Source organism: Cricetulus griseus, chromosome 8, assembly GCF_003668045.3.
Source record: "Cricetulus griseus strain 17A/GY chromosome 8, alternate assembly CriGri-PICRH-1.0, whole genome shotgun sequence".
NCBI lineage: Eukaryota > Metazoa > Chordata > Mammalia > Rodentia > Cricetidae > Cricetulus > Cricetulus griseus.
Window position 1 is genome coordinate 58279816 of NC_048601.1, and position 22718 is coordinate 58302533.

Sequence of the window (22718 nt, forward strand, 5' to 3'; positions counted from 1 at the left end):
CCCATGGTATATCTGAACCATTTCCCTCTTCCAGGGACGCTACTGGCTTATCTAAAGACTCTAAAGTTTGTTGTTCACTTGCCCTGATTAGGGCTCAGTTTCCAGAAGACTGTACTAGGTCCTCATCGGCCCCATGCCCCTCCTGGTCACTCAGCCAAGCTTAGTACACATTTTTGCCCTTTTCTGGCTTTTCAAGACATGGTTTCTGTGTAGCCCTGGCTGTCCTGGAACTCACTGTGTAGATCAGGCTAGCCTCAAACTTCAGCGTACTGAAGTTAAACGAGTGTGCCACCACCACCTGGCGTTTATTTTTTTCTTTTTTCCCTTTTCCCTTTTCCTGACACAGGGCCTCTATGTAGCTGGCCTGGCTGGCCTGGAACTATGTAAGGAACCCAAACTCAAGTTCTGCTTGCCTCTGCCTCCTGGGATTAAAGTTATACACCCACCTGGCTAGTATACATTGTTTTGTTCTTATCTTTTAATCAGGTTTTCTCTGCCCATGTATGCTAGGCAATCCCTACTCCCAGAAATAGGCCATCTGCCATCTAGTTTATTGTGTTCTAAAACTGTTTTTTTTGTCCCCAGCTCAGGGAGTGTGTTCTTCTAACACCTTCAACTTTCAGTGCTTTGCTCCAGGCCACAAGTGGCAGAGCCTAGTCTATTCTATAACCTGGACTCCTTCAGCATGCCCCAAAGCAGTGCATGGAAGTTTCATCTGCAGGGACCCCCCCAGGCCCATGCCACGGTGGATGACCTCCCATAGGGGTTCCTCTGCCTGGTTTTGAACTGGCCACTTAGGCACCTCAATTGTCTTACTGTTGTGTCTAGTACACACTTTTTCTTTTGCTCTGGGGTCCTTCCTAGACTCAGCCGATAGGGTCTTGGTTACTAGGCCTTTGCCACAGCTGATCTCAATTTGAAGATAAACTCCCAGAGATCTTTTTAGTGGGTGTTAAAGATGCAGTTTTCTGTGCAGTGGGACTCAGGAAGCTGCATTTTAACACCCCTGGTTGGTCTACATTCCTGGGAGGACTGTACCACTTAGGATTATTTCCTTCGATAATTAGCTAAACACTGTACACAGCTGAGGAAAATCAGAAAAATACCCTTTTGTTTCTCGGCCCCTTACTTGACAGGTGTAACATTCTGACAGGCTCCTTGCCACAGGTGCATGCTCCCCACGTGGTCCTTCTGCTGGTGCCATCCCAGACGTGACCCAAGATCCTCCAATCCCTCTGCAGCTGTGGCCCTCCTTCCCACCCTGTGTTTCCCCATTCCTCCTAGGCCCTGCCCACCCCCCACAACCCTTCCCCAGAACATTTTATTGTTCTGGCCAAGTTTCGACTGTGGATGGGGGTAGGGGAACCACTGGCTAGACGACAGGGTGCTCTCCATTCATCCTGTCCTACTGAATGGGCAGTTTTTCCACCTGAGAAAACCCCGTATTTTCTACCAGAGAAACAGGCAGAGGCCTCTCTCTGAAACTTAAGTTGGAGACATGTCACTCCCAGGAAGAGACCACGTCTAAAAACATCCCAAAGCAGGCCCAACCTGCCATTCCTTTGTTGGGGCAGAGGGAACGGAATCTTACCGATAAGGCAAGGAAAGATTGCAAAGGATAACAAGCGCGGCCCACCCTTATCCCTCCGGCCTCCACGAACCCCATACTTAAAAAAGGGGAAGGGAAGGGGAAAAGAAGAGCTCCAACGGGAGAGTTTAAGATAAGTAATTCCCAGCTTTTTCAAATACGAAGCATTTTTTAACCAATCCACTTTCTTTAATTCTTAAATTCTTGACATTACAGAACTAAACTGAAATTTATTAACATTCCACTCTTACATTGCTTATCGACAAACAGAAATAAAATCCATGAGCCAAAAAACCCAAACAAAACTAAAAACAGGGAAAAGCTTATAAAACTAAATATGGATCCCAGCAATAACAGCTGAACAGAGAATGTGATTTTCTTTTTAAATTCTTAGCAGATGATAAAGTGTAGAAACTGAACACTTACAAATTATTTAAAACCTGGAATCACTGACCAGAAATTACACAGTTGGATCATGGGAAAACAGCAGAAGGGGGTTACGAGCGAACCTACACTGTTCTAGCTGCACCCCATGCCCTTCTCAGAGGAAAGCCTGGCATTGATGAGATACTGGGCCAGGCTGATACTGGCAGCCGAGCCGGTGATAGTGACCTGCCTTCCAGAAGAGCCTTCCACTGGGTTGGCAATTTTGATCTGGGCCCCGGACATCTGGCGGATCTCATTGATGTTGGCGCCTTGGCGCCCGATTATACAGCCGATTAAGTTATTTGGAATGGTGAGTTCATGGGTGGTTTGAGTAGATGCATCCAAACTTGCCCAATAGCCTTTCACCTCTGGAGAGCTGGAGTCAATTCCGGCGAATCCCGTCCCGCCGTGCATCATGGCAAAGTGAGACTGTTGTCTTGCCACCTGGTTCAGCTTGGCCAGATCGAGCGGAGAAATGGTGTGTTGTCCTTGAATCGAGTAGGCGTCTAGAGGTGGTCCCTCCAGGTCGTGGGTGGCGTGGGGGTAGCCCGCCGCGTCGCTGCAGCGATCTTGGCCGCCCGCGCAGATGACCGGCGAGCTGGCCGGCATGGGCTGGTACGGGATGGTCATGACTCTCCCTTGCGGAGACTGGGAGAGCGTCTCCAGCATGACCAGGCAGATCTGCTTGACACACTCGGTCACCGACTGCGGCACGCCGGCGATAGTGATGGCCCGCTCGGTCGAGTTGGGCAGCATATCCCCCGCCACCTGGACCTGGGCCCCCGTGCTCTCGCGGATCTCCTTGATCTTGCAGCCGCCCTTGCCGATCAGAGAGCCGCACTGGGTGGCGGGCACCACCAGCCGGAGGGTGACCGGGGGCCTGCTGGCCGCCGTGCTGTTGGTCATGGAGCTGTTGATATCTTCCTCCAGCTTGTCGATGATCATGGCGAAGGCCTTAAAGATGGCATTGGTGGGCCCAGTCAGCGTGATGATTCTCTCCGGGCAGTTCCCCTCCGAGATGTTGATCCGCGCGCCGCTCTCCTCGCGGATCCTCTTCACCGACTCCCCTTTCTTCCCGATGATGCTGCCTACTTCCTTTCCGTGCATCAGCAGCCGAATGGTGAGAGTCACGTTGAGTCCGCTTTCAGTCACACCGGCGTCCATGGCGAGCGGCGGGCGGCGTTCGGGAGTTGGGCTCGTTACGTGGTCAAGTCCTGGGCGGCTGGCGGGGGAGGGGAGGAGTAGGCCCGAACTGCCGGCGCGAGCGAGCGGGGGCCGCGGGAGCGGGCGGGCGCGGGAGGGAGGCCGCGGCGGCGTCGCAAGGCGAGCGGCGGCGGCGGCGGGGGCGAGCGGGGCCGGGAACGGCGGACGGGCGGGTGGGCGAGGGCGCGGCGGTGGCGACTCCGGCGGCAGCCTCGGCGGTCTGGGCGGGGCGGGAAGCCCGCTTTCAACCCCGCGTACCCTCTGACCCCGGAAGTACTTGCCGCGCAGGACCCCTAGGAGAAGAGAGAGAAAAAAAAAAAGAGGACCGGCTTTTTTTTAGGTCACAAGACTGCGCCAGCGCGCGCGCGGCACTTGAGAAAAGTAGCCCGGTGGCTCGGCGGGAGGCGAGGAAACGCACAGCGAGGGCGCACCTGGGGACCCGGCAGGGTTTGAGAGGGAGCACGTGCTTTATGAACTCTGGCGGCACCGGCAGGGGGCTGCGAAACTTATTGTTTTGTGACGGAGACGGGCGCCGCTCGCCCGCCCGCCCCGCCGATGAGTTCGAGCGCGGAGCGATACAGGCATCCGCGGAAGCCACTGCAGGCGGTAGCCGGGGACGCCGCGGGTTTAAAACGTGCGCGCGAGGTGGCCCAGGCGCATGCGCAAGGGCGAGGGGGGGCCGAGCGAGGCCCACGGCGTCTTCCGGGGGGGAGGGGCGGCGAGGCGAGGCGCGGCCCGGCGGGCGGGCGGGCGAGCACGCGCTCTGGTGGGCACGTGGGGCCTCTTCGTCCCCGGCGTCCGGGCGCCTCGTCCCAACCCCCACCTTGGCCTCAGTCCGGTGGCCGCGTCCGGTGCGCAGAAAGAGTTGAGACGCGCCTACCCCGGCATGCGCCGCTCCGGCGGGCGGGCGAGCGGGCGAGCGGCAGCTGTGGGGGTTTGGGCAAGTGTTAGTTAGGCACAGGGCCGCGAGGAGAATGGCGTCCATTTACATAATGCTTTGTTTGCGTTTTGTTGGCCTGTGTCCGTGAAGCCCTCAGAAGCCCCACCTCCCGCCCTTGCGTCGCGTCTCCCGCGGCAGCCGCCGCGGACCTTAGAGCAGGAGTGCGCGCCGAGGCGGCCGGCGTGGCCCCGCACGACCACGCTCTGTGGAGGCGGCCAACCCCCGGCCCGGCCCCGGCCCGGCCCCGCCGCCGCCGCCGCCGCCGCCATCTTGGGAGGTCTCCCTGACCGAGTTCCTCACGCCGGGAAATGGCCATCGAGACGCTGCCTTGCCCTCTCCCGGCCCCAGGGGCATGGCCAGACTAGAGGAGGTCGTGCGAATGTGTTTAATGCCTCAGAGAAAGGGCTAACCCGGCGCTCCTCCGCCCCCTTTCATCCCCACAGTGGGGAAGGCCGGCAGCCATGTTTCCCAACAAAATGGCGACACGTGTCGCCAACGAGAAATTGGGGTGGGTCCGAAAGCTCTAGAACGTGGTGTCTGATCATTCTCAATCCTTCCCCACGTCCGGTCAGGAGGAAATGGCAGGCCGCTTTTGGGAGTTTGTGGGCAGAAATCTACGTCCTCCGCCTCCTTTGTTGGGCGTGTGAATAACTAGAAGGCAGGCCTAACGTTGAGTTTTTTTTTTTTTTTTTTTTTTTCCCTAAATTGGATAACGGCCGGCAGGTGTGTTTGCAGCACCTAGCCAAGTACCCAGGCATCTGTTTTTCTAGACCTTGAACAGGTTGTGGTGTTAAGTGATTAAAAATTTTATAGTTAAGCCATTAGAATGCCAGTGACTCATTCCACTGTCCAGTGACCCGCAAGTTCGCAGTTATGTCCACTTTGATAGTCAAGAGGAACCGATGGTGATTGTAGGTCAATTCAGATTCCATTCTAAACATTTCACTACATTTTTTTTTTTTTAATCACAGTCCCCTGATGTGAAGTGGGCATTTATTTCTCTTTCTCTCTCTTTTTTTTTTTTTTTTTTTTTTTACCCCCCAACAGAGTAAGACAAACGCAGAGAGATTATGGCGAATGGAATCCATATCCTTCTGATTTCCTTACTGGTGAGCACCTGTTGCAGATTTTTTATTTAAATCAGTTGTTTTTTTATTTTTTTATTTTTTTGCAGAGCTGGAGGGTCTTAAGACATAGGGTCTTAAATTTGCCAAACTCCACATTCTCAGCCCGTGTGTTTTTCAGTGCAAAGTCACTATGAAGCCCAGCTTACCCTGATCTCTGGATCCTCCTGTCTCATCCTTTTAGATACTGGAATTAATAGGCATATGCTACCTGAAAGGTTCAGGCATTATGCTGGCCTGCCCCTGTTACCTGGTGGAACTAAGTCTGTTACCATGGGAACTAAGTGCACGCAGGTGCAGAGGACCCCTTTATGCTCTCTGCTTTCTCTCTCTTCACCCCCCCCCCCCTGTCTGTCTCTCTGGCGACTGGCCATGGCGGTCAGCCATTTACCCCTGTTCCTCTTCTCTTAGTCTCCCTACTCTGCTGGGCCCCTATAATAAACTAGTCAACATGTCTTATGTCTCAGCATTTCTCTTTTCTTCGTTCTAAACAAAAGAATAACTTCCCACTGGCAGGATTATAGAATGTAAATGTTACAGGACATGATAACCTTTCAACTAGCACTGGGGAGTCAGAAACAGGTAGATTTCTGAGACCAACCGGCTACATAGCAAGACCTTGTTTCAAAAAGAAAGAATTTAAATGCTGTTTTCGGTGCCCCCCCCCCATAGGATTGTCCTGGAGCTCACTGTTTTGTTTTGTTTTGTTTTTGTTTTTTCTTTTGTTTTTCGAGACAGGGTTTCTCTGTGGCTTTGGAGGATGTCCTGGAACTAGCTCTTGTAGACCAGGCTGGCCTAGAACTTGCAGAAATCCGCCTGCCTCTGCTTCCCTGAGGGCTGGGATTAAAGGCATGCCCCACCAACACCCAGCTGGAGCTCACTCTTGTAGACCAGGCTGACCTTGAACTCAGAGATTGAACCTGTCTCTGCCTTCCAGTTCTGGGGTTAAAGGCCTGTGTCACTACTGCTGGCGAGCTAGTCATTTTATTTATATTTATTTTGGTTTTTGAAGACAGGGTTTCTTTGTGTAGGCCTGGATGTCCTGGAACTACCTCTGTAGACCAGGCTGGCCTAGAACTCATAGAGATCCTTCCTTCTACCTCTGCCTCCCAGGTTCTGGGATTAAAGGTTTGAAGGCTTGGGCCACCACTGCCAGCCAGCATGTCATTTTTAAAAGATAACCAATTGCTGAATCGATAGCCCCTACTTGTGTGTTTAGTGCCTTCCAGTTTTTTCTGGTGTTAGTTGTAAGGATTCAGACATGATGCTGGCCTGCCCCTGCCGCCTGGCAGAGTGCACTCAGACAGTACCGTGGTCAGCCCAGGGTTCCATGATTGCGTTGTGTGGTGCAAAGGTCCCCTTTAAAAGAAAGACCCCAGTCCACTTATGCTCTCTCTTTCCTCTGCCTTCCTGAAGTTCCCCTGGGGCAGACAGGACATTTCCTGTGTCCCTCTTCTCTTCTGTCCTCTCTGTGTGTCTTAACTCTTTTCTCTTTCTTCCCCGAAATTCCCTTTCTAATAAAACTACTCACTAAGCTCTTTCTGTCTGGCATGTTTGTCCTGTCCCAGATGTCGTGTCTCCCCCCCCCCCCCCCTGTTATCCTCGTCTGCATGGACCCCCACTCAAGCTTTATTCTAACATTAGTGACGTTTAGGCTCAAATATTATTTAAGAAGCCTCTGGATGAGGACTGGAAATGGAAGTGATTGAGTCTTGTCCAAAAGTTCAAGTATCTGCTAACCTGGCCTCCTCTGGCATATCTTTATCTACGTGGCTTCAGGGGAGCAAGCATTTTCTGTATGGCTCACTTTCCTCAGTTACTCTTGTGGTGGTTTTCTGGCTTCCCCATCCCAATACCTTAGCAGATAAAATAAGTGATTTTGCCTGGCTCCAATCCTTCATAATCTGTGGACTCCTCAATGTAACTGGTAGTGTGCCAAGCAACAAACATGCACCTAAGTGCCTTTGACTGTGGGCATCAGGGAGAGAAGAGCTTTGTGTTTGGATTTACAGTGAGATGATGTGTCAAACATTCCAGATTAACATTATTTTACTTAATTGTGCAAACAGCTTTATAGGTACACAATATCAGCAATGACAATAATAGATAGCATGAAGTGTGTGCTAGGCACTTACAAGCATTATTGGGTGCTTTAATTCAATGCTTATCACATTTTGAAAAGGGAAGCATTGAAAAAAATTTCTTTTTGGTTTTTTGACTCAGGGTTTCTCTGTGTAGCTCTGACTGTCTTGGGATTTACTCTGTAGACCAGGCTGGCCTTGAGCTCCACCTGCCTCTGCCCCCCTGAGGCACTGGGATTAAACGTGTGTGCCACTACCGCCTGTCAAAGAAATAAGTTTATATCACTCACATAGGCACACACATATATAACAAAACTATTATAAAATATCATTACTACTTGGAATATTCTGGAAATTTCTGCCTGTTTCTTTATATTCAAAGAAAATAAGAGCCATTATAACTAAAGTAATTAAAGCCCATAAGTAGGTTATGACAGATGCACATGTTTAATCTCTCAGAACTTGAAGAGAGTGGTAATATTTCCATTTTACAGAGGTAAAGGACTTCAGTCTAGGCCATTTGAGTTGAGAAGCTATATGTTGAACCTCTAAACTACAGATGGATTTTGCTGGGTGTCTCTTCTTGAATGGTGACAGAGTAGATTAAAGGAATTTAAAATATTAATAAGCACTAAAAAGTCAGGCAATAGAGGGAGGCTTGGTGGTCTAAACCTTTAATCTCAGCACTCTGGAGGCAGAGGCAGGAGGATCTTTGAGTTTGAGGCCTTCCTGGCTTACATAGTGAGCACCAGGACAGTTATGGATCTGTCTCAAAACAAACCAAAAACCAAAATTAGGTAATAAAAGAATGAAATTAAATATAATGAGGAAGTGTCCTAATTGAGAAAATTCTGGTTCTGAATTTTCCACTTTTAAAGCTATTAGCTCAGGCTGGAGACCTGGCTTAACAGTTAAGAGTACCTCTTCCAGGGTACCTGTGTTCAATTCTCTGAACCCATGTGGTGGCTCACAATTTGTTAGCTCTAATTCTAGGGGATCTGACACCCCTTTTCTGGTGTCTGGAGGAACCAGGCATGTAAGTGACACACAGACATACATTCAGTCAAAAATACCCATACACATAAAATAAAATTTATAAAAAGAGCTGGGCAGTGGTGGTGCACGCCTTTAGTCCCAGCACCGGGGAGGCAGAGGCAGTTAGATCTGTGAGTTTGAGGCCAGCCTGGTATAGAGAGTGAATTCCAGAACGGCCAGGGCTACACAGAGAAACCCTGTCTTGAAAAAAACAAAACAAACTCAATATATAATAAGACTACTGAGGCAGGAAAGACTTAAAATAGGCAGATTCAGGATGAAAAGCCTGATGTGGTTAAAATTTCTACTTGTATATTTATATGTATTTTATAATAATCATGAATTAATTGTATATATTTATAAATATATTTCCTCTGTTTGTTTGGTTTTTATTTTTGGTTTGTTTGTTTTTGTATTTTTCCACACCGGGTTTCCCTCCTGGAACTAACTCTGTAGACCAGGCTGGCTTCAAACTCACAGAGATCCGCCTGCTCCTGCCTCCCAAGTGCTGGGATTAAAGGTGTGCACCACTACTATCAACACCAGACTAATTTCATCTTTTTTTTGTTTTTGTTTTTTTTGAGACAGGGTGTCTCTGTGGCTTTGGAGGCTGTCCTGGAACTAGCTCTTGTAGACCAGGCTGGTCTGGAACTCATAAAGATCCTCCTGCCTCTGACTCCAGTGCTAGGATTAAAGTGTTCGCCACCACCGCCCGGCTCATCATTTTTTTGAAAGTTATTTTTAATATTTTCATTTTATGTGTGTTTTTGCATACATGTGTGTATATGCACCCAGTTTGTGAAGTGCCTGATGAGGCCAGAAGAGGATGTTAATTACCCAGATCTGTGTCCTTCCTGGGTTTAAGTGCTCCCATCTATAAAACAAAAGGCCAACTAATCTCCAAGCTCTTTTCTGATTTTTGTCCTGGTGTGGTACTGTTTGATGACCTTGCTTGTTTAACCTTTTGGGGAAGGGGGAATTTTTACCTAACATTCAGCAAATTCTTTATTCCCTTTAGACCCACATTCCATGTTCGGAGGAGCCACCCATGAAGCTACTGAGATAATGGAAAAATGGAACGGAGAGTCCCCTATATCTCACCCATGATTCTTCCCAAATTCAAGTGACTACAGGTTGGTTAAGGGGCTTAATGAGTCTGGGAAGGTGAGTCAGGCCTAGACTTTGTAAATTAACCCACAGGATTTATGCTCCATTCAGAGGATGAATTTTTTTTCCCTCTTAGCTTATCTTGACACGGTACATAAACCCATTCACAGTGATTCTACATTATTTAATATCACAGACAACCTTGCCCTCAACTGTTATTAAATGTGCTTTTCACAGAAGAGCTATCTGTAGGTGGGAAAAGACTTGCTAAAGGTTAGACAGCTTGTTAGAACTTGAGGAAAGTCTTTTGGCTCCTGTTGTAGATTGTTCCTTTTGTTTATGTCTGTGGCTATGACTTTGACACAGTAGAAAAGTAACACTGTAAACTCAGAAGACCCCCCCCCATCTACTTGAATTACCTCAGGCCTCTGTGTGTGTGTGTGTGTGTGTGTGTGTGTGTGTGTGTGTGTGTGTGTGTGTGTGTGTGTGTGTGTGTGGCTTTTATGAGCCTTTCAAAGTGGGTGCTAGGATCTAAGCTCTGGTCCTCAGATAGAGCAAAAGTGTTTTTAACCATGGAGCCATTTCTCTATCCTGTATTTTACTTTAAAAAAAAAAAATAACATTCATGTATACATACCTGCCCACACACACTTAAAATAAAATTACCCCTAAAAAGACCTTTTGTTTTGTTTTGTTTTGATTATGTATATCTGTGTTAGTTTGTACACATGAGTGTAGTGCTCACAGAGGCCAGAATAAGTTACTGGATCCCCAGAAGCTAAAGTTATAGGCAGTTATCTACTGACTGATAATGGATGCTGGGCTTGAATTCAGGTACTCTGGAAGAATAATATATACTATTAACCACTGAGCCATTTCTGTAGTCCCTAAAATTAAAAAAAAAATTATTATTTTTGTGTGTATATGAATGCCTGCTTGCTGTATGCACACCACACTTGTTCAGTGCCTGCCAAGCCAGAAGGTGTTGGGCCGGTCTCCTGGAACTGGATTTATGAGAGGCTGTGAGCTGTGCATTGTGGGTGCTGGGAATTGAACTTGGGTCCTCTGTAAGAGCAGAAAGTGCTCTTAATCCCTGAGCCATTTCTCTAGCTTCCTTTTTGTATTTTTTCAGACAGGGTCTTGGCTTTGCAGATCAGGCTGCCCTTGAACTCAGAGATCTGCCTACCTCTCTGCCTGTGGAGTGCTGGAATTAAAGATGTGTGCTACCACATCTGGCCGAAAAATAAAATAAAAATTATTAAGGTCTGAAGAAATGGCTCAGCAGTTAATTGTGCCTACCGACTGTCCTATCTCCCACGGGCATCTTACAACTGCCTGTAATTACACCTCTTGGGGATCTGATGCCCATTTCTGGCCTCCTCAGGCAACTGAGCACTTAAATACATGTGGTATTCGCATATATACATAACATTAATAAAATAATTATAGTAGGGCTGGGGCATGTAGCTCAGTGGTGGAGTCCCTGCCTGAAGTGCCGTGGTCCTGGGTTTGATCCTTTCAATGCCCCACCCAAACCCCAAATAAAGAAAATAAACTGAGAAAATACAGCCTAGAAACATGTCCTGTAGTAATTAGTTTGTCCTGGTGACCCTGTTTTCTCTTAGGACATCACTTGCTGATTCCCTGATAGACACAAGAAAGATATTATTGTCATGCAGAAGTTAGCAGGAATTATAGTAATGTTCTTGGCCTAAGTTCTCCCTATTGGATAAAATGATGCTCACAGATAACCCAAATGGTAAGGTATGTGGATGGGTGTGTGAGGGAACTTAAGGGAAAGATTCGGACACAATGTAGGTACAAAAGATAAAAATTAAGGAAGGGAAGGGAAGGAAAATGCTCAAATAAGGCAGAAAGAAGAAAACATGGTTGTCCATGTGTTTTCTGTTAACAAACAGTATAATATATATACACTATTAACCACTGAACCATCTCTGTAATCCCTAAAAAACTTAAATTTTATTATTACTACTACTTTTTGTGTGTATATATGTATGCCTGCTTTTTGTTGTATGCATACCACATGTGTACAGTGCAGAAGCCAGAAGGTGTTGGATCATCTTTCTTTTTTTTTCCCTTTTTCTTTTCTTTTTTTTTTTTTTAAGATTTTATTTATTATGTATACAACATTCTGCTTCCATGTATATCTGCACACCAGAAGAGGGCACCAGATCTCATAACGGATGGTTGTGAGCCACCATGTGGTTGCTGGGAATTGAACTCAGGACCTCTGGAAGAGCAGTCAGTGCTCTTAACCTCTGAGCCATCTCTCCAGCCCCTTTCTTTCTTTCTTTCTTTCTTTCTTTCTTTCTTTTTTTTTTTTTTTTTGAGACAGGGTTTCTCTGTGGCTTTGGAGGCTGTCCTGGAACAAGCTCTTGTAGACAAGGCTGGCCTCAAACTCACAGATATCCGGCTGCCTCTGCTGCCCAAGTGCTGGGACTAAAGTTGTGTGCCACCACTTCCCGGCTGGAACATCTTTTATAATAATGTATATTAGTATATGGGAGTCTGTCTGTCAGACCTCCAGTCAATAAGTATGGGGACCAACTGGCATGACAACTCCTGGGTTGATGTTGGAATTTTTTTTTTTTTTTTTTTTATTATTAGTATTAGGGCTGGCTTGTGGCTGTGATAGTGCATACCTTTAATTCTGGCACTCAGGAAGCAGAGGTAGGCAGATCTCTGAGTTTATGTTTAGCCAGGTGTATGGAGTTAGTTCCAGGACAGCAGGGCTACAAAAGAGAAATCTGTTTCAAAAGATTAAAAAAATTAATTTTTATATGTTTGGATGTTTTTGCCTGCATGTATGTCTATGTACTACACATGTGTCTGTTACTGGTGGAGGCCAGAAGAGGGCACCAGTCACCTGAATTGCAGTTACAGATGGTTGTGAGCTACCATATGGATGCTAGGAACCTGGGCCCTCTGAAAGAGCAGCCAATGCTCCTAACTACTGAGCCACCTCTCCAGCCGCCAATTCTCTATTCCCTTTAACAAGTGGGGGATGTTTTTTTTTTTTTTTTTTTTAATTTTTGCTATCATCTGGAGATAGGTTTCCATGCCAATAATTTTAATACTGTTCTAAATTCATTTTGTTTATTAGGGAAAATACATTACAAAAGTCACAAAAGGGAGCTGGGAATGGGAGTTTATACCTGTATTCCCAGTACTGGGGAAAGAGAGGCAGGAAGATAAAGAGTTTGAGGCTAGTCTGGGTATAGTGTGAAATCCTGTCTCAGAAAAACAAGGGGAAAAAGTCATAGTAAAGTCAAGATATTTTACCATGAAAGTCATCATATCCACTCAGTAAATAATCACTAAGAGCTTGATGTATCCTACACACTGGAATCTGAGAAGTGAAGCCAGGTGGCGATGGTGCACCCTATAATTTCACTGGGAAGGTGAGGTGAGGAGCATTGCATGGTGCTGCTGTAAGACTTTTTCTCAGACCAACCACTCCCTATCCTCTCTCTGTCTCACACACACACACAAACACCCTCAAAAAAAAAAAAAAAAAAAGTGAGATTTTTGTCTTTGCTTTCTGAATTATATGGTTCAGGGAAGGAAACAGACAAGCAATCCAGGACAGTATACTAAGTCTTAGAATGTAAAGTAATAGTGGGTGCAGTAGGAATGCAAAGAAGGTCTTTTAATTTAGATTTGGAATGAGTCTAAGAAGGATAAGGATGATATTTGGAGTCTCAAAGGTAAAGTGGGTAACAGGGAAGGAGATTCTGTTTAGAGAGAGCACAAAGGCATAGACAACACAGTCAATCTAAAGCCAGCCATTTCAGGAAGGAATGGAGGGTGTTTGTCTTACCAATTCTTTTTCTTTTGAATATAGGGTTTCTCTGTTTGATGACCCTGGCTGTCCTTGAACTCACTCTGTAGAGTAGGCTGACCTTGAATTCACAGAGATCCACCTGTCTCTGCCTCCCTAATGCTAGGAGTAGGTGTGCTCCACAATTGCCTGGCTGTGTTACTTTTTTTTTTTTTTTTTTTTTTTTTTTTTGGTTTTTTGAGACAGGGTTTCTCTGTGGCTTTGGAGGCTGTCGTGGAACTAGCTATTGTAGATCAGGCTGGCTCGAACTCACAGAGTGCTTGCCTCTGCCTCCCGAGTGCTGGGACTAAAGATGTGAGCCACCACCACCTGGCTCCGTGTTACCTAATTTTTAATGATTATTTTTGTGCTGTTTCAGAAGCATGGCTTATTTTACTTATTTATTTGGAGCCAGGCATGGCCAATCTTATTTATTTGTCTATTTATTTATTTAAAGCCAGGATCTTCAGCCCAAAACTGGGCTTCAGACTATATAATGAAGGATTACCTTGAACTCCTGATTCTCCTTTACTTCCTGAGTGCTAGGATTACATGCGTATGCCACCACACTTCATTTATGTGTTTCTGGGATGCAATTCAGGGCTTTGTGCATTCTAGTAAGCACTTTGACCACTAAGCCATATCCCTAGCCTTGGGTTATTGGCACTTGAACTACCCTTGCCAGAATGCAGAAAGAGAAAGTGTTTATTTTGGAGCAGTACTTAGTAAGAAGACAAAGACATCTGAATTTGTTTTTTTGAAGCAGGGTTTCTCTGTAGCTCTGGATGACCTTGAGCTCACAGAGATCTACCTGGCTTTGTCTCCGGAGTGCTGGAATTGAAGGTGTGTTCTACCATGCTGGGCTTGCTTTATGAAATTTTGAGACATGGTCTCACTGTATAGTGCAGGCTCACCTCACTGTGTGGTTCAGACTGTAATCATTGTGTTGTACTATAGTAGGCTTTCTTAAACCATTAGCTCCCAAATCATGACACAGAGACTTATTAGTTATGTATGAATGCTTGGCCTTATGTTATGCTTGTCCCACTGCCTCTTATTACTTAATTTAACCTGTTTCTCTTCATCTATGTTTTGCTTTGGAGCTTTTTACCTTTCATTCATTCAGTGTGTCCTACTTTCCTGCCTCTTCCCCGTCGGGCTGCTCCTTGGCTGGCTGGCTGACTGGATGTTGTCTTGTTCCCCTTTTCTCTCTACTTGCCAGCCCTGCCTATTCCTTCTCTGCCTAGATATTGGCTGTTCAGCTCTTTATTAGACCAATTAGGTGCCTTAAGTAGGCAAGGTGAAACAACAACACATCTTTATCTAGTTTAAAAAAAAAAAAGCAGCATAAACAAAAGTAACACATCTTTACATAATTAAACAAATGTAGCATAAAAAAATGAAACGGCTTTACATAGTTAAGCAATTATTCTGCAACACAAACAAATATAATACATCTTAGTTAAACAAATATTCTATTCCACAACATTTATAGATTGGTCTCACTGTGTAGTGCATACTGGCCTGGGACATGCTACATAGCCTATAATAATCTTGAATTCTTAGTCCTTCTACCTTAGTCTTTTGAGTGCTGGGATGTCTGTGTTCTCCACCATGTCTGGTTGTTGGTCTGAGTTTTGGTTTGTTCCTTGTTTTCTAAGTAAATGAGTCATTGCCTGCATGTAAGGATGTGTACCACATGCAGTAGAAGAGGGATTTTCTTCTAGAACTGGAATTACAGAAGGTTGTAAACTACCATATGGGTTGGAACCAGAGTCCTTTGCAAAAGCAAGTGCTGTTAATCACTGAGTCATCTGTCAGGTTTTGTTTTGAAGGAAGAATGTATGTGTAAACTTAGGGCTTTGTACAGTTGGTGAGGACATTTGAGTTAGAAAGGAGGGAAAAGAATTCAAGAGAAATTGCTACTTTATTCAGAACAACATAAATGTTTCACTAGGTCATTTCTATGATCCCACCTGCTGAGCACACAAAGTGATTTGCTGTCAGAGACTTGTTTTCAGAGATAGTTACTTCAACCAGACAAAGCTTTTGTTCAACATTATTGATTTGTTAAAATGTGTTGTCTCCAGGGCTAGAGAGATGGCTCACTAGTTAAGGGCACTGACTATTTACCCAGAAGACCTGGGTTGGTTTCCTAACAGCCACATGGCAGCTAATGGTCTGTAACTCCAGTTCTAAGAGCTTTAAGGCCCTTTTCTGGCTTTGCATAAGTGAGGTGTATAGACATGCATGCAGGCAAAACACTCATATATGTAAAAAAGTAAAATAAATGTAAGGAGAATTTCATAGACTATATCAGCAGAACAAGGGATGTCTCCTGCCAGGCAATGGTGGCGTACATCTTTAATCCCAACACTTGGGAGGCAGAGGCAGGCAAATCTCTGTGAGTTCAAGGCCGGCCTGGTCTACAGAGTGAGTACCAGGACAGGCTCTAAAGCTACACAGAGAAACCCTGTCTTGAAAAAAAAAGTATGTGTGTGTCTCCTATAGGTGGTGAGGACACAAGGAAAGACTGGTAAAACAATTGTTGAGTTTCCAGCATGCTGTGGAGCAGAGGTGTACAGTGGAACCCCAGTCTGAATGTGAGGTTTACATTTGTTATATAATGTACATAAAGCTTGCTTTGAAGGACATTTTCACAGTATCTATAGAGTACTTGCTTTGGACTGTCCAACCACATGATATCAGATGTGAACTTCTCATTTGGGCCATCATGCCAACTTTTAGTCTTGTTTTTTGAGATAGGCTTTCACTGTAACACAGGCTGATTTTGTACTCACTGTACTCACTATGCTCTTTCTGTCCCAATTCCTTTATTAATCACCTTCATTCCTTCTTTTCATTCATTCATTTACTTATTCTGAGACAGGGACTGGCTATATATGTAAACGAGGCTGGCCTCAAATTGTATCTTTTTGCTTCTGTTTTCTAGTGCTGGGATTATAGGTGAGAAGTTAGTTTTCTGTTGCCTAATCTCCCAGGACTTCCTAAGTAATCCTTATCTCCTTTTATGTCACTTATATTGTTAATCCTCTCATTCCCCCTATTATGACCTTTTTAAGAGTTTCTTTAAAATTCTATTATTAGGCCAGTCAGTGGTGGTGTATGCCTTTAATCCCAGTATTAAGAAGGCAGAGGCAGCAGTTCTCTGTGAGTTCAAGGCCAGCCTGGTTGATAGAGTGAGTCTCAGGACAGCCAGGGCTGTTACATAGAGAACCCTTTCTTAAAAACAAAACAAAACAAAAACAAAAACAAAAAAAACAAAACAAAACAATCCCCCCTCCCCTCCAAAAAAAAAAAGAAAGAATCCTATTATTAGGACTGAGTAGACAGCTCAGAAAGCAGAGGCGTGGGATTTGGAGCTCTAGAACTGCATAAACTACAGATGAAGGGGTTATGGTGGCTTTTCTGTAATCCAAGGGCAAGGGAGGTAGAGGGATCCCTGGAGCAAGCTGGCTAGATAGACTAGCTGAATTGGTGACAACAAGAAACCATGTTCAATAAATAATGAGTGAGGAAGATTTTTTTTTTTTTTTTTTTTTTTTGAGATATGATCTAAGTGTGTAGCAGGCTGGCCTCAAACTCACAGAGATTTGTGTACCTCTGTCTCTTGAGTGCTGGGATTAAAAGTATGTACCACTATGCCTGTTGAAGAAGATGCTTGATGTCACCGTTTGGCCTCCACATTCAAGAGCACTCACACATTCAAATATACACACTCCTGTTATTAGGTGTCAGGTCCCTGGATTCTGCCTCCAGTGTGGGAAAAAAAAAAAAACATTTCAATATGCCTGCTATTGGTCTGCCTTTCTCATCCTTCCTCTTTCTTTCTTTCTTTCTTTCTTTCTTTCTTTCTTTCTTCCTTCCTTCCTTCCTTCCTTCCTTCCTTCCTTCCTCCCCTTCCCCCCCCCCCCCTTTTTAAGACAAGGTCTCTTTACATAGGCCTGGCTGTGGTGGAACTCACTCTGTAGACCAGACTAGCCTTGAACTCAGAGAGATCCACCTGTCCCTGCCTCCCAAGTGTTGGGATTAAAGGTATGCCACCCTCTTTTTTTTCTTTTGGATTCAGGGTTTTACTGTATTGTCTAGGTAGGTCTCAAACTGATGAATGTAAAGTGATGTTCTGTCTCAGCCTTGAATGTAACTAGAGATGTTGGCACATAGCTGTTCTCTAGACCAGAGTTTGTCTTAGGCAGCTGAACCTCAGAGCTTTTGCTGCTAACCATTCTGCTGCATCACTTTTGATGGTGAGAGACCCTGGATCAGAGATGTCTCTTGCTGAATTTGAAGTAGGTTTTAGTTTCTTGGGTGTGCTTGGGTTCTATCCTCCTGACCCTCCTTTGTGATTTTTAAGTATCTTACTGCCTGTGCAGTAAGTTATTCCCTAGATGCAGAGAAATAAAGAATGCTTGGTTGCTGAAGGGCTGGGTGTTCCCTGGGCCAGAAATAGGAGCTGAATAAAGATGTATGCCTTAGGATTCTGATGTTCTTTGGACTAGAAGTACAATCTTGTCTCTTGTTATGTTTATCATTATTGTTCTTTTGGTGTGTGTGTGTGTGTGTGTGTGTGTGTGTGTGTGTGTGTGTGTATGTATGTATGTATGTATGTATGTATGTATGTATGTGGAGACCATGAGAGGTTGTTGGGTCCTTCTAGAGATGGCGTTATAGGCAGTTGGGAGCCACCTGATGTGGATGCTAGAAACTGAACTCAGGTCCTCTGCAAGAGCACAGTAAGTGCTCTTAACCACTGAGCCATCTCTCCAGCTCCTAGTCTGTGCACAAGCAGTTAGTGATGAGAAGCAGAGCAATCATTGTGCACCCAGAGAACTCTGATGTAGTCTTTACATGGAATTATCCCCTTTAGTCCTTAAACCTTGTTTTTTATTTTTGAAGAGGTTTAGGAAGCTCACTTAGAACCATTCTGTTAGTGGTAGAGCTGGGATTTGCACACAGTGTTCTGGCTCCAGATCCCCGCACCTTGAGGCCTGCCCCCATGGAAAGTGTATAGTGCTGTTTGAACACCCCATATCTGAAATGCTAATAAGTAAATATATTTTTGATTTTTTTTTTCTTTTTTTTGTTTTTTGTTTTTAGAGACAGGGCTTCTCTGTGTAGCTTTGGAGCCTGACACTTGTTCTGTAGATTAGGCTGGCCTCAAACTCTCAGAGATCCACCTGCCTCTGCCTCCCAAGTGCTGGGATTAAAGGCATTCACCACCACCACCGTCCAGCTTTATTATTATTATTATTATTATTATTATTATTATTATTATTATTATTTATTTAATTTATTTTTATCCGGCTTATTTTTGATTTCTTTCTCCCTTTCATTTTTTTTAACCGGTTGAACATCCCCTAGTTCACTCCCTCCCCCCCAAAAAAATCTAAAATTCAAAAAGTATGTTCTATGACTGTGATTTAAGAGGTAGTAAAGAGTGGAGAGATGGCTCAGCAGGTTAAAGCCACCATTTTTCTTTTTCTGAAAAATGGGAAGATTTTGGCCACCAGGAGTAAGTGCTTATGACTGTGCTTGACTTTGCCCCAATTTATCCCTAGGACTTCACTTTCTTTTAGCTTTTATACCCTCATGTATTGAGCAAAATGTGGGCCTAGAGGGTCTCTGAAGTGCTTTTGAATGCTGACTGGCCATGAGAAGGAGGGTAGCACTGCTTGCTATCTGAATTTGGAGTGAGGCACTTGTAAAGTCAAAGGTGGCCTGTTTGAATGCACAGAAGATGCCAACTTTAAGGGCAAGGGATGAGTACTCCATGAACACAGCAGCTCTGGCTCTTTCTTGAAGATGGTTGCCAAGGGAACTCAGCCTCTGGTCAGTAACAGCCAGGGACATTTTCGTTGAGGCTTGAATAAGGTTAGCTAAAGCAAGCAGGTCATTCCCTGCCCCTCTTCTCCCCTCCCCTCTCGTCTCCTTTCCTTGTCTTTTCAAAATGTTGGTTTTGTACCTTTTCATGTGTGGAGTGCTGTTTTAAGTACTTACCTAGTATCCTATAACTTATCTTCATAGTAATCTTATGAGAGATAACAAAGCTGAGGAAAACAGTTCAGTAATGTGTTCACATTTGCTCAGATTGTAGTGTCAGGTCTGTGCCTCTAGCCACTGGGTTATATTGCCTGGGGTATCTGAAAAAACAAGCAGAAGAGAGTCTTTAGTGTTGTCAGTGACTTTTTAGTTCAAGATGATGATAGTTTAGAGCTTGGAAGAACCTCTGAAGTATTTCAAATATTCTCCTGTCCCTGATCTTCCATGTGCTACAGGCATGCTTTCTACCCTCCCCTGGCAGACGCCCACCCCCATTCTGTTCAAACACTGATAGGGAAAGGCATCACTTTACTATGTCTCCTAATTTTTATTTTTGAGATGGTTTTATTTCAGGCTGGCCTGAAATTCTTACTCTTCCTGCCTCCTCCTCCATAGTTAGGAATATAGGCATGTATCACCATGTCTGACTTCCTGGTGATACTGTTGAATAGTTTTCACTAACAAAACATTATTTCTTTTCTTTTCTTTCTTTCTTTCTTTTTTTTTTTTTTTTTTTTTTTTTTTTTTTTGAGACATGGTTGATCCTGCTGACCAGCCTTTATAGTCTTGCCTCAGTCTCCTCGGTACATGGGGTCACTGTGATGCCAGGCTTTATATTTTGTTTGAGTTGAAATTTAAATGAGACATCTTACGAAATTTAGGCTAATCTGGAACCCTACAGGATTAGTTTATTTTCCACAGGCAGCCTTAGCTTGCTTGTCTCTAGGCACACTTTAGTCTTCCCATATCCTTTTGTTTTGTTTGCTTTCACTTGAGTCAACCTGCACAAAAACCCTTTTACCTGTAAGTACTTTGCAGATGCAGCCTAGCAAATGTGTATAATTTCTTGTCATTATATACTCCAAGGTGCAAAGCCTTTTTCACCTTAGAGAATGAGTTGGGAATATGTGCAGTCCTTTTTAGCTTGGAGAATAGAAGGAGGTGAAGTCTTTAAGTTTCACAGAAGCTGGGGAATTGTATTGAAGGCTCTCCTGTGAATCTGGAGAAAATCACAAAATGGCTGGAAGTTATTTGGGCTCTTGGCAAACTGCATTTACTTCACTAGGCCACTAGGTGCTGAGCAACTCACAGACCTGAGCAGGAGGGACTGCATTGTCAGTGGCTGTCTGAAGACACAGGTTACCTCACTGAAAGGTATTTTAGGTTCTGTGAAGAGATATGTTCCTCATATGCTTTCTCTTTCTTTGCCTTGTTCTAGTTTTAAATATTAGTTTGAAAAAGTTATTGGAGTAGTTTTCTTAAAAGAGGGGAATAAGTATGTGTGACTTAATTTAAATGGAAGCCAGAAAGCTGGCTCAGAATGGGATCCCTGGGACTCACATGGTGGCAGGGGAACTGGCTCCCATAGGCTGACCTTTGACCTTCATACACATTACATAGCACCCCCAATAAATAATAAAATTTTAAATTTAAATTAATTTTTAAACTGAAAAACAGAAATCAGATATATTTCTTAGGGGCAGTGTGATGTTTTCACATGTATGTACATTGTGGATTGTTTAAATTAGGTTAGACAGCACCTATCCCATCAAACATGAATCCTTCCTTTGTGGTTTAAAAAAAACTAAAAAACAAAACAAAACAAAAAACAAACCCCCAGCTCGGCAGTGGTGATACACGCCTTAAATCTCAACACACAGGAAGCAGAGGCAGGCGGTTCTCTGTGAGTTTGAGGCCATCCTGGTTTACAAAACTACACAGAGAAACCCTGTTTCAAAAAAACAACCAAACAAAAACCCCAAAACAAAACAAAACCTCAAAAAACATTAAAAATCCATCTTTTAGCTTCTGGAATATATAACACATTATCACTGTTTGTAGTCCTACTCTTTGACATAGCATGGCCCAACTGCATATTCCTAATTGTAACCTCTCCACCCCTCTTCCTCCTTCTCTCCAGCCTCTGACCACGACCACATTCTTGGCTGTCATGAGATCGACGTTCCTTATTTCCATGTATGAGGAGATTGTGCTTGCTTCTGTGCCTAGCTTGAATCACTTAACATGATGATCCCCTGCTTCAGTCCATGTTGTTGCAAACTTATAAAAAAATTTACTTTTATTGGCTGAATAGTATTCTGTAGTATGATTTATATTTTCTCCCCCTTTCCCTCCTTCTCACTATCCTACTTCCTCCCCCCCCTTTTTTTTTCTTCTTTAACTTTTAAAATTTTGTTTCTCTTTGAGCTGAGGATGGGACCCAGGTCCTCATGAATGGTAGGTTAGTATTCTACCAGGGAGCCCTAGCTTGCATTATGTAGTTATTGTCAGTAGTGCTGTAGTGAATACAGAGGTGTTGATGTCCTTTTTTTTTTTTTTTTTTTTTTTGGAGGGGGCAGGTTTGAGACAGGGTTTCTCTGTGGCCTTGGAGGCTGTCCTGGAACTAGCTCTTGTAGACCAGGCTGGTCTTGAACTCACAGAGATCCGCCTGCCTCTGCCTCCCAAGTGCATACACCACCACCATCCAGCTTTTTTTTTTTTTAAGATTTATTTATTTATGTATACAGTGTTCTGCCTGCATGCATGCCTGCATGTGGGAATTGAACTCAGGCCCTCTGAAAGAGCAGCCAGTGCTCTTAACCTTTGAACGTCTCTCCAGCCCTTGATGTCTTTTTTTGTATTGATTTTTTGTTTTCAACAGGGTTTCACTTAAGTAGACTGGTCTCAGGGCTTACATCTTCCTACATGTCTCACCATACTTGGCCCTGTGTGAATGGTGTCTTCACAGCAGTCAGTATTCTTGACTTCTCATCACAGTCAGCAGCTTTCTGGCATCGTGGGTTTCTAGAGATGCAGATGAAGCATCCAGTACCAGTAGCATGTGCCTGTAAACTGTGTTGGTCCTTCCTTAGTCCTTTGTAAGCAGTAACGTGTTAACACCAGACCATGTGCATTTTATCTACACCTTGAGTTTTACCATAGAGGGCTGAGGTGTGCCTTTTAAAAGTAAACCTAATTTAAGAATGTAAGCCTTTTCTTGGTGCGGGTGCTTTCCAGCAGTCTCCTTATGTTTATCAGTAAAGAGACTGAAACTGAACCCAGAAAAGTAAAGTGATGTGCCTTGAGTCACAGCTAGCCACGATGAACCTCAGGCACATAATTTCTGCTGAGCTGTGCTCCAGTGTTCCAGTCACTCCACAGCAAGGGGTCATTAGTACTAAATTGAAACATTTTTACTGAGACAGGAATTTTGCCAGCAGTTCATGAGGAATCAAGAAGAGGTAACTCAACTTTTTTAATTCAAGGTGTGGCCCATGTAAAAGATGGAGGATCCCTGTGTGCTGGTGTCCCA

The 22718-nt window shown here is 44.5% G+C and overlaps 2 protein-coding genes across 2 annotated transcripts; one reads left to right on the forward strand and one right to left on the reverse strand.

Moving 5' to 3' along the window:
* Positions 1 to 1753: 1753 nt before the first annotated feature.
* Positions 1754 to 3357, reverse strand: Pcbp1 (poly(rC) binding protein 1). The gene has a single exon (XM_027428603.2). The coding sequence runs from the start codon at positions 3176 to 3178 to the stop codon at positions 2108 to 2110; it is 1071 nt and encodes a 356-aa protein (XP_027284404.1). The 5' UTR covers positions 3179 to 3357; the 3' UTR covers positions 1754 to 2107.
* On the forward strand, positions 3177 to 21493 carry LOC103159269. The gene is made up of 5 exons (XM_035449039.1): positions 3177 to 3195; positions 3260 to 3851; positions 5205 to 5266; positions 9416 to 9530; positions 21327 to 21493. The coding sequence occupies exons 1-4, from the start codon at positions 3177 to 3179 to the stop codon at positions 9502 to 9504; spliced, it is 762 nt and encodes a 253-aa protein (XP_035304930.1). The 3' UTR covers positions 9505 to 9530; positions 21327 to 21493.
* The last annotated feature ends 1225 nt before the right edge of the window (positions 21494 to 22718 follow it).

What these genes read in the sequence shown, in the direction of transcription:
- Pcbp1 (XM_027428603.2), bottom strand. Translation starts at nt 3,178, where the DNA reads ATGGACGCCGGTGTGACTGAAAGCGGACTCAACGTGACTCTCACCATT.
- LOC103159269 (XM_035449039.1), top strand. An exon ending in GGACGCCGCGGGTTTAAAAC is followed by an intron (nt 3,852 to 5,204) that starts GTGCGCGCGAGG and finishes ACCCCCCAACAG; the next exon opens with AGTAAGACAAACGCAGAGAG. An exon ending in TCCTTCTGATTTCCTTACTG is followed by an intron (nt 5,267 to 9,415) that starts GTGAGCACCTGT and finishes TATTCCCTTTAG; the next exon opens with ACCCACATTCCATGTTCGGA.